The sequence below is a fragment of the Cnephaeus nilssonii genome (assembly GCF_951640355.1).
Source record: "Cnephaeus nilssonii genome assembly, chromosome: 24".
In the NCBI taxonomy this organism is placed as follows: Eukaryota; Metazoa; Chordata; class Mammalia; order Chiroptera; family Vespertilionidae; genus Cnephaeus; species Cnephaeus nilssonii.
In genome coordinates, this window is record NC_137095.1 from 11,535,326 (window position 1) to 11,548,708 (window position 13,383).

Here is a 13,383-nt window from a genome sequence, read left to right on the forward strand (position 1 = left end):
TCGCTCTTTCTCCGTTAGGCCAGTGCCTGCGGGAGCCCCAGCAGGTCCCCAGGGCCTTCCAGGGTGGACTCTCAGGCTCGGTCATTCCCCGGGACCATCGTAGGCTGGTGACCAGTTCTGTCCGCTTGCAGGTTCAGTAAGGCGGCGGCTGCTGTCGCTGGTGAAAAAGCCAGGCCGTCACCTGGGTGTGTTCCTCTCGGTGGCCGATGCCAAACACCTGCACGTTACGTCAGGGCGATGGAGTGGGATTCCTACAAGGGGGACGCAGACAGGCAGCCCCGGGCATCTGTCCAGCCAGGAGCCTCCAGAACACCGCCCAGGGCAGAGGTGACCACATATTGACCTCCCTCCCAGATTCAGAGCTACGGGACGGGAGAGGGTGCAGAATGGCCGTTGCTCCCGCTGCTGCTGGGTGTCACGCTGCGGCAGGCAGGTTGGCCCTCCTGGCTGGTGCTCCGTCCCCATGACCCCCCTCAGGACCCGCACCGGCCTGTTGCTAAAGAGAAGAGCTGCCCCAGGGGTGGGCAGTGAGGACGGGGCATGGCATAGGGGAGCATGGCACAGGACGACCGCTCCGGCACGCAGTCCCAGAGGCTGAGCAGTGAGCTCTCCTCCAAGCTCCGCCCGCTGCCATCCCAATTGGAGCCATGGCCTCTTAAGTTACACTGTGTCCCAAAATAGTGTTCTGAGTGTGCCTGTCCTTACTGGCAATTATGGGGGGGCAGGGGGGCCGCGATCAACTGGATCTAGTGGGAAGTCCTCAGGCTGGTGCCTCAGGGTCCAGTCAGGAGAATGAAAACCACATGGCTCTGTCCACAGAGGGATCTTGGCCTAGGGGATAGCAGAGGGGTGTGGGGGAGTGAAAGGCAAGAGGGGTCACTGAGGCACACAGTGGCAGGAAGTGGTTCCCACCCCTGGGGCTGGGGGACAAAGGGAAGAGGTTTGGGGGCCCCAGTCCATGAGGAGGGCCCCGTGCCTGGCTGGTGTCTCAGTGCTTCTGAGTGGCACCAGTGATGCTTGGGGGCGGGGGGTGGGGGGAGGTGATGGGGGAGGGGAGACAAGGGCCACTGTCCAGTGGTGGTAATAGAGACAGCCTGGGGCCCATCCAGCGTGGCGCAGCGGTTGAGTGTTGCCCTATGAACCAGGAGGTCACCGTTCAATTCTGGGTCAGGGCACATGCCCAGGTTGTGGCTCGATCCCCAGTGTGGGGCGTGCAGGGGGCAGCCCATCAATGATTCTCTCTCATCATTGATGTTTCTCTCTCCCTCTCCCTCTCCCTTCTTCTCTGAAATCAATCAAAATATATTTAAAAGGAAAAAGAGAAACAGCCTGGGGACAGAAGGTACACCAGTGTGCGCCTCCAGCCTTCCCTCTTCCGTCTAGTGCCCCCTGGTGGTGGAGTCCAACAGGGAGCCCAGTGACCCGAGAAAAGGGCTTTGCAGATCCCCAGCCCCACGCAGCAGAGGGAAGCTGCCCGACGTTGGCTTTATCAGGGGCACGCACAGCTGGCACTCAAGGCCTGTGTGTCTGGCCCCAAACTCCCGGCCGCACGCTCACCAACCAGCACTTAGCGTCTGGCCAACCTCGGCTGTGTCTGGCCCCTGGTGTTCCTGGGACCCGTCAAATCCCGCTGCCGTTCCAGACCTCATGGGAATGCCGCTTCCCCGATGCCCTCTCCAGCCTCCATTCTTCCATCTTTGTTGCATCTTAGTACTCAGATGAGACGTGTTTGCTCTGTATTCTGGAAGCTTCCGTGGCTCGCTCTACCTGAGCACAGGCGCTCACTGGGGCTTGGTCCAGGAACAGCATGAAGCACAGTGCCTGGCACTGAGCTGCTTCCAGAACCTTCAGCAAGTCGTGTACGTTCCCATGCACGCCCCAGAGTTGGACACCGCCTGCTTGGCCATGGGGCTTGCCTTCAAACCGGGCTTTACCCCTTTAAGAAGAGGCAGGTTTTTCTGTTCCCTGGCTCACCCCACCCCTCCCGCTCGGCATCTGAAACCTGATCTAATCCCCTTGCACGCGGGTAATTTATTGGTCTATTGGGCTTTTCTTGGTGGCAAATTGCATTGTCTTTATTCCCTGGTTCAGGCTGCGGAGCGGCTTACCGCATTCCTAAGGCTCCGTTCTCAGGGCCCGGCCCTCACACCCCCTCTGCGCGCAGCAAAATAAGTTTTATTGGGCTCCTTTGTCATGCAAACAAGGCGGTCATAATCAGGCTATTCTTCTCCAAGATTGGGCTTGATTAACAGTTCAAAGGGGGTCTCTGAAAGCGGCTAATGCCGTTCGGGCGCGTAAATATTTTCATCCGTGCAGCTGGGACTCCCAGCTCCCTGCCTCCCTCTTTCCGTGTGAGAGGCGCTGGGTTGCTATTTAAAGGACAAGAATGAAGCCAGGCAAGCTGTGTGGCTGAGTTCTCTCTCTGCTGTGTCTCCGTCCAGGAGGGAGGCCGTCTGGAGCCCACCCCACCCCCCAGCTGAGAAATGTTACATATGTGGCTGCCGTGGAGTGAGGCGTGTCAGGGGCCAAGGATTCCAGGACAAAAATGAGGGCACTCAGGGCAGGAGGTGGCCCCCGAGCCGGGGTGTCGTGGATGAGACAGGTCAGCCAGGCCCACAGAGCGGCTAGGGGGTGAGGCCGAGAAGGTGGCCAGCGAAACTGAGGGCTGTCTTCAGTATACACAGGATGCAACGTTTGAGCCTCTTCTGGGTGGCTCTACAGAAGGATGGAGGCCCCTGAAAGTCCTTGGGAGGCAGATGTGGGTCCACAGCTGGAGAGGCCGGCAGGAGGGGCCAGCCCGGCGCTGGCCCAGTTCAGTGCAGCGATGGTCAGGTGTCCGCCAGGCAGGGGTGCCGCGGGGAGGGTTCCTGCCCAGGAGGCTGTCTGCGGGTGGAGAGAGGTGACCTCTGGCGGCCCTCTGGCCCCAGGTTCTGAAACTCGGGGCGCATCTCGAGAAGCCGACGGAGGTTGGTCCCAGAGCGATCGTTTGGGCTCTTGCTGCAGTCGATGGCACAGAGGAGGGCGCTGTGGCCTTCACCGCACACGTCAAGAGCAAACGGGTATGACGCGTGCCCGGGGTTCCCTGCACCCCCAGCAAGTCTGGGAGCCCTGCGTATAGGCACTGCCTGCGCCCCACCCATAGTCATTGCAGCCTCTGGATTCTCCTCTGCTTGTCCCCGTCGCTAATCCTGACAGTCCTGTCTCAGGGGGTTGGGTCATCATGCATCCTGGGCTCCAAAGGAGCGCACGTTTCTGGGCGGTGACTGCGCATTTTCCCGGGCGTCTGGGGTGCAGCCCTGGGTCTGAGGGTGAGCAGAGGCTCCAAGAGCGTCCCTGCCCCAGGACACAGTGGCCGAGATGGCGGAGGGGCCCGTGGGGGGACGAAGAAGGGGGAGCTTCTGTGATACTTTCAGTAGTAACGATAAATAGGCAAAAAGAAATGGCCTGGCCAGCGTGGCTCAGTGATTGAGCGCCGACCTATGAACCAGGAGGTCACGGTTCGAGTCCTGATCAGGGCGCATGCCCGGGTTGCAGGCTCGATCCCCAGTGTGGGGCGTGCAGGAGGCAGCCGATCCATGATTCTCTCAGCATTGATGTTTCTCTCCCTCTCCCTTCCTCTCTGAAATCAATACAATTATTTTTTTAAAAAAAGAAAATAAAGAATTGAAGCTCAGGAAAACGTCTTATTTTCCATTCCTTCTTCCCTTCCTGGCTCTTCCCCTATTGGCTGTCCGGGTCCGTTGAGAGGTGGCAGAAAGGCCAGAACGGGGTCCATGTAGGAGCCAGGCCGGAGAGAGACAGCTGGCCGCCTTCTGTCACCAGGCACCGGGGTGGCTCCCTCGGCGAAGCTGCGGCCCTCCTCCCCTCGCACCCGGTGCAATCGGATCTCTCTCCAGCTCTCAGACTTTGCCCTCCTTGGACACTCACATCAGCAGAGGCCAGGGTTTTACTGCCTGGAACCCGGGGCTCCCGCTTTTGTATTAAAGATGCTGAACATAAAAACCAGCGCCTCTGGGGTCTCCGTGGCAGGTGACGCCACAGCGGAGAGCTTTTCCTTTTGATGCCGGGCCGGGTTACATTCCGGCCCTGACCTGGGGAGGCCTCGGGCCCGTGATTTAGTGCAGTGGGCATGGAGCGGCTGGATGGCTCCCGGGGGGCCGGGGGGCCCTCATCCCACCACCACGGGGACGGTCCAGCCCTGACATCCCTGACGCCCTCCCCCCAGGCCCCCAGGAAGGGATAGCCCCGTGCATGTCCACTCCAGGCAGACGGGCCTGAAGAGGTGGCAGAGGGGACCGGGAGCCCTCAAGTCCCGTCCCTGATTCACTCTCGGTGGCCTCTTACAAGCCATCCCCCCCCCCCCCCCGATCTACAGCTTCTCCATCTGGAAAGGTCCGGGGCTTTCTCTTACACTCCCAGGAAGGTGGGCAGAGCCGAAGGCTTGAAGCAGCTGGGGACCCCCGGGCAGTCGGGTGTGGGAAAGCCCTGGTTCTGAGGCACGGCCGCTTGGAGCTAGCTGTCACCCAAAGCTTGTGAGCGACTCAAACAAGCAAACACACCCCACACTGAGGCATATCCGGGTATCCCTCCCAGGTGCTTCCTAGTCCGCTCTCCGGAGCAGGATGGAGAGGCGCGGCGCTCCGCCCACGAGGTGACCAGAACCAGGCCCTCCGTGACCAGGGCTGACTAGCCAACGTGCACTGGCCTTCAGCTAAATGCTGCTGCCTTTCTAAGTCCTTTAACACCTATGGCAACCTCACGGGCTAGAGACTCTTACCCCTTCCCAGATGGGTCTAATGAGGCACAGAGAGGTTAAGTAATTTGCAGGAGGTCACACAGCGGCTAAGCTTGGGGCGCGTATTGAACCTTGGGGCTCACTTCCCTGCCAAATGTCTGCCGCTTTTGCCAGATTCTTGGGAGATGGCTGGGAAGATGTAAACGGATGCCAAAGGCCCAAGGGGTGGCCTGCCTGCGCCTACGGCCCCGCTGCCCCCAAACACTGACCATTCATTCCTCCCTGGGCTGGGGGCTGGGGGCTGGGGGCAGGGCCCTCGAAGCTGGAGGGTCTGCGTGCCTGGCCGCTTGGGGTTGTTTCGAGCCGCGTGGAAGGATTTGGACAATGAGAAGCGAGAAGCGCTGGCCCCACACTTGACTGCTGCTTGCGGGTGTTTTTTTTCACCATCTAGGTGGGTGCGCGTTTGCAGAGTGGGTGGTGGGTGGTGCCGGCTCGGATGGGGCGTCCTGGTGCGTGCGTGCGTGCGCCCACCCTGACGGCGTGTCCCTTGCTTCCCCCGCAGCCGCCTCCCCGTGCAAGATCCTCAAGTGCAACTCTGAGTTCTGGAGCGCCACGGCGGGCGGCCACTCCCCGGCCGCGGACGACGCGCCCGAGTTCTGCGCGGCCCTGCGCACCTACGCCTTGTGCACGCGGCGCACGGCCCGCACCTGCCGGGGCGACCTGGCCTACCACTCGGCGGTCCATGGCATCGAGGACCTCATGAGCCAGCACAACTGCTCCAGGGATGGCCCCACGTCGCAGCCGCGCCTGCGCACGCTGCCGCCCCCCGGGGACAGCCAGGAGCGCTCCGACAGCCCCGAGGTCTGCCACTACGAGCGCAGCTTCCACAAGCACGCGGCCGCCCCCAACTACACGCACTGCGGCCTCTTCGGGGACCCGCACCTCAGGACCTTCACCGACCGCTTCCAGACCTGCAAGGTGCAGGGGGCCTGGCCGCTCATCGACAATAACTACCTGAACGTCCAGGTCACCAACACGCCTGTGCTGCCCGGCTCGGCCGCCACGGCCACCAGTAAGGTAAGGCTGGGGCTGGGGCTGGGGCTGGGGCTGGGGCGGCCTGTGGGGCCCCATCGCCCAGGCCCTGCTGTCGGGGTGGCCCAGACTCAGCCCCCTGCCCACCCAGACGCCCCCTGCACCCACCGTGTTCTCGTTACTTTTAGTAAATGAGCAGATTACTTAAAAGCAGGGGTCCTCAAACTTTTTAAACGGGGGGCCAGTTCACTGTCCCTCAGACCGTTGGAGGGCCAGACTATAGTTTAAAAAAAACTCTGAACAAATTCCTATGCACGCTGCACATATCTTATTTTGAAGTAAAAAAACAAAACGGCAAAAACACCCGCATGTGGCCCGCGGGCCGTAGTTTGAGGACGCCTGCTTAAAAGGAAGGTTCTAGAGATTCTTAATGTTGCCTAGAGTGCGGGGTTTCTCAAAACGCTGGCCACCACCCCTCGGGGTTTGTGAAATCAGCTTTCTGGGGTCAGGAGCCATCAAGCATGAATAGATGTACATGGTTTGTTTCATTGGGCATAAGCTGGCGTACCTAACGCACCGTACGCGGTAAGGGGAAATGTGGGAGGGGACCTGGTTTCTGTAGTGTGCGTGTGCACCAGCGTGTGTGTGTATGCTCACGTGTGCACACCCGTGGCCCAGGCAATGCGACAGCCCGTCCACCGCAGGTTCACCTCCCGCACTCACCGCTGGAGCGTGTCCCGTGGCTGGCGGACGCGGTGCAGGTGATGGGGACACGCCTGCTCCTCAGGGCCGGGTCCACCCGGGCCCTTGGGGTTCCCAGGTTGGCAGTGGGTCTGTGTTCCGAGCAGGAACATGTTGCAAGGGCGCCAGGCTGCCCCCGCCCCCGTTCCTTCCTGTCCCTCTGTGTCCCGGAGGACAGTGAGGTGACCGGCAGCGGGAACATTCCTGCCACTTCCCTCGGTGCCAGCGGCCCTCGCGTGCCCTCAGGGGCCTCTTTCTGAGACCAGCCGCTGGGCAGGAAACAAGCGGGTCTTTGCCCCACGGAGGCCCTCACAGGCCTTGGCGCCCGGCCTTGAAGTGGCGGCAGACTTGTGGCCGGCGCGCTCTCTGCCCTGTCCCCCTCCCAGCCCTTCGCGGACCGAAGGGAACCCACGTCAAGACCCTCCCGCCCCCCCCCCCCCCCGCCTTCTCTGCAGCCCCTTTACCTACACACCTCCCACCCGAGAGCCAAGGTGAAGGCATGCTGGGAGCCTGCGGCTGCAGCTTCTAAATCCAGCAGCAAACCCACTCCGGGAGGGGCCCAGCCTCCGGGTCCCCCCCTAACCCAGGGGGTAGGAGCACCGAAGGCAATCCCAGAGCCAGGGAGGAACGTCAGCCGCCCCCAGTGACGGGGTGACGCGGTGGAGCGAGAGCTGTTAGGCCACATGCAGCAGGAGTCTGCGGGCGGGGAGATGGCCTGGGCCCCGGACACCGCCCTCAGCTCTCCGCTGACTGAGCCCAGCCCTGCTGTCCAAGCCCCAAATGGGTTCATCGTTCGTGCTTGTGCCCCGTCAGTCACGTGACGGCCGTTTTCCAGTGGCAGCCCTGGTGCAGGCTCGCTCGCTGTGGGGCACAGGCTGGGAGTGCCTCCCTCCTCTAGCAGGTTCCAGAAGGACACGGGGCCCTGACGCAGAGCTGGCCCGCCGGCCGCCTCTGCTGTGACGAGGGCCACCTTGATCTTCGCAGCCGGCTGAGCGCTCAGCGGCTTTCGCTGTGTCCCCTCAGCAGGAGGCACACAGGCCCTGCTGGAGGCAGCAGTGACAGGGTCAGCGTGTGTCAGGCAGACCGGGGCCTGTGGTCACAGGTAGGGGGGGTATCGTGGCTGAGTCCAGCGCCCGGGGCCTCCCATTGCAGGTGTGTGCGGGTCACTCACTGACTCGGCAAACGTGTACCGAGCATCTTTTGTGTCGGCCTCTGTGCCGGGGTGGCCTGCTCCCCCAGCTTCCAGGCTGATAACGGAGACGGAGCTGGGGTAGCAGGATGCGGGGGGCTCTGAGCAGGGCACCGGGGGGAGGCCTGTGAGTCCGAGCCCTGAGCGCCCCCTCCCACCCCCCAGGCCGGGAGAGGGCAGCCGCAGAGCCAGGCCGGGGCGGGGGCGGCCGGAACCTGCACGGAGGATGCGAAGCCAGGGGGCTTTCACCGCCAGGCTGAGGGGCACCGGGGGCTTTCCAGGCCGGCAGGAGCCCCCTGCCTGACTCGCCTGTTCACGTGACCCCACGCCCCTCCTGCCTGCCCTCCGCGTGACGCCTCAGTCCAGGGCCCTGGCTCGTTCCCATGATGATGGCATGACCCAGCCGGGCCATCCTCTGTTCTTGTGAATAAGCAGGATCTGGGCTGTTTTAGCCAGCTTCCCGCCCCATGGGCGTGCCTCCCATGCCTCTCTTCCCAGCGGGGCTAGCAGCACCCATTTTACAGATGAGCAAACTGAGGCTCACGGAGCAGAGGATCCCATCCCCTCTCCCCGTCGCTGGTTCCCCGTCGCACTTACCATTCTGTCTCCCGGCGTAATCCGTCTGCCTGGTCTGTGACCCCCCAATGTGACCTCCGTGAGGACGGGCCTCCGGCTGTCTCACGCCCTGTGCACAGCCCCGGTGCCAGGCCTGGCATGTCGTTGGCGCTACAGAAACAGATGTGGGTGAAGCCGGGCTCTGCCCCGAACCCAGCGCGGTGGGGAGGGCCCAGGCCCCTCTGGGAAGGGGGGGCAGCGAAGGCAGGAGCGGCAGCCCGCCCGGGCCCTGTTGGCCGCGCGCCGCCCGGCTTTCAGCAGGCCCCCGTCATGCTGTTACTTGTGGTTGAGGCCTGGCACGGGTGCCAAGAAGAGTCAGGCGGCCTGTCAGCCTTCCAGGAGACCGTCTCCGCGGATGGCGGTTAGAGCAGAACCAGCCTTTCCTGTTCGGGGAGACGGTGGCACTGGGAAGGCGGCCCCGCCCCCCGGTGTCTGTGTGGCCCCGCACACGAGGCCGGGACCCCAGAGTCCCTCACCCGAGACCCCTCCTCCAATGGCAGGACCACCCACTGCCCGGACCACCCGGGCTGGCCCACCGCCGGGCCCCCTGCAGGCGGCCTCCCAGCGGGGCAGGAGCCCTGGACGGGGAGAAGGGAGCGGCAGGAGGGGGACCCTAGGAAGTCGCCGCTTTTATAGGCCAGGGATGTAGGTTCGATGAGGAGGGCTCGAAGCAGGATGGAGAGGCGGGGACCCCCTCTATCGTCCCACAGCACCCACAGTGCACCAGCCCGTCCTCCTGTGCTCGGGAGACGGCATCGGCCTTGGAGGCACCAGCTGACCCCGGGCGCAGGAACGAGAGCGGCCGTGTCTCCAGCCCACACAGGCCTCCTAGTTCGGAGTAGAGAGGGAAGAGCAGCCAGACGTCGCTGCCAGGATGGGGGGGGGGGGCGGGAAGCAGGGGACCCACACTCACTCCCCCGGCTGTTTGTCTCCCACCCCCTGGGCTTGCGGCCCAAGAAGCACAGGGGCTGGAAACTAGGAGTCCAGCCCCAGCTGTGCTGCTTGCTGGCTGTGTGACCTTGGGCAAGCCGCTTTACCTCTCTGAGCCCACGTTGCCTGGTCTATAAATCGGAGGTCATGTCACCTCCCCTGCAGTGCCACGCGGGACTAGGAGTGACAGACGTGGTGCCCGTGTCCCTGGTTCTCGGGAGGACGGTGACTGGCACAGCCCATCGGGGGCTCGGCCCGGCCCTGCCCCCCGATGCAGGCTCCAGTGGAAATGGGGCTCCTGGCTACAGGCCTGGCCAGGGCTTCACATTCAGCCTGGAGACCGCGTCTTCCTTTTGCACACCTGCCGCTTCCTCCTCCCTCTCTGCCTCCTGCCCCCTCCAAGGCCGGCTCAGGGACCCCTCAGGCAGCCCACACGGCCTCTGCTAGCGTCCTCCTGCCGAGGTGGAGTCACCCCTCATCCCTTCTTCAGCAGCAGCCCCTTCTCGCCACCTGCTGCTGCGTGCGGCCGTGGCTGGCAGAGCTTTCTCAGGAATCCTGCCGGAGGTCCGCCCACTGGCCGCGGGGGAGATGGTGTTAGACGGTGTGGACCATATCCGTTTGCTCTTGCTGCTGTAACAAACATCACGGAATAAGTGGTTCTAACAAACGGACCTTGGTTCTCTTACGGTTCCGAGTCGAGAAGTCTGGGACGCGTCTCAGAGGGCTAACGTCGAGGTGTCAGCAGGACAGTCTTTCTGGAGGCTCTCGGGACAACTCGTTCATTGTCTCTTCCAGCCTCAGTGGCTGCCAGCATCCCTCGGCTTGTGGCCGCCTCACTCGAGTCTCTGCCTCCGTGGAAACGTAGCCTTTCTGTTGTCAAATCTCCTCTGATTCCACCTCATGGGAATTCTTGGGATTGCGTTTAGGGCTCACCTAGGGCCGTGGTCGGCAAACCATGGCTCTTTGGCCCCTTGAGTGTGGCTCTTCCACAAAATACCACGGCCTGGGCGAGTCTATTTTGAAGAAGTGGCGTTAGAAGAAGTTTAAGTTTAAAAAAATTGGCTCTCAAAAGAAATCTCAATCGTTGTACTGTTGATATTTGGCTCTGTTGACGAATGAGTTTGCCGACCACTGATGTAGGGCATCCAGGATAATACCTCCATCTCTGAATCCTTAACCTAATCCCTCTGCAAAGCGCTTTGCCACAGCAGGTCACATTCACAGGCTGCAGGGAGGAGGCCGATATCTTGGGGGCCATTATTCAGCCAATTACAGCAGATAATGACCTTTTGTGTGTAATTAGCTATGCTTTTCTTTTTATGGTTCATCTTTCTATATAGTTAATGAGCTGGGGGTTTTTCTAGAGTCATCATCTAAAGTTCCCATTCTAAGTCAATTATTTTATATATATATATATATTATTGGTTTCAGAGAAGAAGGGAGAGAGAGAAACATCAATGATGAGAATCATTGATCGGCTGCCTCCTGCACGCCCCCCCACTGGGGATCGAGCCTGCAACCTGGGCATGTGCCCTGACCAGAATCAAACCTGGGACCCTCCGTCCTCAAGCTGACGCTCTATCCACTGAGCTGAACCAGCTAGGGCCTAAGTCCATTTTTTAACGTAAAAAGAATAAGTTGTTTTAAAGAAAAATATTAATCGTGCAGGTGGTGCTGAACTTAGAGTGTCATGAGCCTGGGGCTGGGCCTTCCCCCTGCCGTCCCCGCCCCGCCTCACCCCTCTCTCTGCCCGCTTCCCTGCAGCTCACCATCATCTTCAAGAACTTCCAGGAGTGCGTGGACCAGAAGGTGTACCAGGCCGAGATGGACGAGCTCCCGGCCGCCTTTGCCGACGGCTCCAAGAACGGCGGGGACAAGCACGGGGCCAACAGCCTGAGGATCACGGAGAAGGTGTCGGGCCAGCACGTGGAGATCCAGGCCAAGTACATCGGCACCACCATCGTGGTGCGCCAGGTGGGCCGCTACCTGACGTTCGCCGTGCGCATGCCGGAGGAGGTGGTGCACGCGGTGGAGGACCGGGACAGCCAGGGCCTCTACCTCTGCCTGCGCGGCTGCCCCCTCAACCAGCAGATAGACTTCCAGGCCTTCCGCGCCCCCGAGGGCCCGGTCGCCCGCAGGCCCCAGGCGGCCAGCCCGGCGCCCGCCGCCCCCGACACCTTCCCGTACGAGACGGCCGTGGCCAAGTGCAAGGAGCGGCTGCCCGTGGAGGACCTGTACTACCAGGCCTGCGTCTTCGACCTGCTCACCACGGGCGACGTGAACTTCACGCTGGCCGCCTACTACGCCCTGGAGGACGTCAAAATGCTCCACTCGGACAAGGGCAAGCTGCACCTGTACGAGAGGACGCGGGAGCCCCCCGGCCGGGCGGCCGCTGCGGGGCTGGCCCCGGCCCCCCGGCTGCTCCTGGGCAGCCTCCTGCTCCTCGCCCTGCTCCCCGTGTTCCCAGAGGCCCTTGCTGCATAGGAGGGAGAGCGCGGCTGCTGCAGGAGGGCCGGGCTTCCCGGCGGCCCCCCGTCTCCGAGGGGCCAGAAGCGGGGCCGCGCTGGCCGGTGAGCTCGGGGCGGTTCCCTGGGCGGCGCTGACTCGGGCTGCTGCTGCTGGGGCTGGGGCGCCCCTCGCCCTCCCGAGGGCCCCGCCAGGCTGTGGTGACCCACTGGTGCTGTGCCAGCTGTGACAGTGCAGCTGAGTGACCGGAGCGCTGCCCCCCGCCCCGCCGTGTGAATGTGCACATCCGAGCCCCCCGGCGGGAGCCGCGCCCGCCACAGACACTGGGAAGGTCACGCCAGCGCCTCCCGCCCCGCGATGCACTGAACGCCCGGCGACTGCTGCACGCCCGCCGTCCGCGCACACCTCCACGAGCACACTCGCACACACTGAGCCCGCGGGACCCCCAGGCAGGGCCTCCTTTCCCCGGGGTCCCCGGGCACCCCGGGCCCCTGCCCGGGACAGTGCGTGTTGGCACGTGCTCAGAGCGACGCCACTCACGGGCTTGGATGCCCTTCTCTGGCCCCTTCTCCCCCTGCCCCCCCCCCCCCCCCCCCCCGTGCTTAGGAAGTCGAGTTGAGTTTCTAAATGTCTACACGGAGAACTACCCTTTGACTAATGATCCTTCCTGCCCAGCAGGTGGCAGGAGCCCGGGCAGGGGGCTGGGGCCGCGGGCGTGGGTCTGGTGGATGGGGCCAGCTGGCCTGCCCTGATCCTCTGCTCGCTCCCCCAGCCCGGCTCCTCCGTCCACCCCGGTCTGCATCCGGGAGGGGAGCGGCCTTGGCAGGGTCTCCCCCCTCGTGGGGGCCCTTCCCATGAGCCCCCGGGCCACACAGCCCGGGAGACCTCCCGCTGGGAGCCCCGGCTGCCACTCCAAGGAGCCCAGACCAGTCCCGCCTCTGCTGCTGCTCCAGGGACCCCCACCAGCTGGGCTCCTCTCGCAAAGGTGCTGCCAAGCCCCGGGGAGCCATCCCCACCCGCCCCCTGCTGCCCGGGACCTCTCATACACTGGCCCAGGAGGCTGCGGACCTGTCCCGCCTCCCCCTCCCAGAGGTCCCCTCTGCCAAACCCCCTGGCGGGCGGGCGGGCGGGCGGGAGGCCCCGCTGGCCTTCAGACAGCCCCTGCGCTGGAAGGAAAAAGTGAAGCACTTTATTTTGGTTGTGTTTGCTCTCGCGTTCTGCTTGGAAGCGGGGACCCCCCCCCCCCTCGTTGCGTCCTCGTGTCTGCGACCTGTGTGGAGGGTCCCCGCGTGTACATACTGTAAATTATTTATTAATGGCTACATGCAAGTAAAGTTTGGGTTTTGTTTTGTTATTTCCCTTTGGACTTGCGTGTTGGAGTTTGTTTTCTGGACAGCTGGTGCCTTTGCGGGGTGGAGAGCTGACTTGGGTGGTGCGTGTGCCCTGACAGTATGTTTGGGGGGCAGCTAGTGTGTGTGCGTGCGTGTGTGTGTGCGTGCGTGCATGTGCCTGTGTTGTACATGTGTGCAGAGAGCAGAACAACGTCACCACCAAAGCCCCTGCTCCTCTAAAATTACTCTTGATCCTTACGACGAGCTGCCTGGGGGCGGGAGGGCCCGATCCCCTGGCCCTGGGGCTGGAACCCTCTCGAGGACACGGGCGGGCACACTGCGAA

The 13,383-nt window shown here is 62.9% G+C and overlaps 2 protein-coding genes across 2 annotated transcripts in view; one reads left to right on the top strand and one right to left on the bottom strand.

The window, feature by feature from the left end:
- The window catches only part of RGMA (repulsive guidance molecule BMP co-receptor a), a 28,831-nt gene extending 15,769 nt beyond the window's left edge, over positions 1 to 13,062 (top strand). Inside the window, exons 3-4 of the mRNA XM_079763986.1 lie at positions 5,298 to 5,812; positions 11,007 to 13,062. Of these exons, the coding sequence (XP_079620112.1) occupies positions 5,298 to 5,812; positions 11,007 to 11,726 (1,235 nt within the window). The 3' untranslated portion in view covers positions 11,727 to 13,062. The remainder of the gene's footprint in view (positions 1 to 5,297; positions 5,813 to 11,006) is intronic.
- The window catches only part of CHD2 (chromodomain helicase DNA binding protein 2), a 143,566-nt gene that overhangs the window by 37,937 nt on the left and 92,246 nt on the right, over positions 1 to 13,383 (bottom strand). The gene's annotated exons all lie outside the window — the stretch shown is intronic.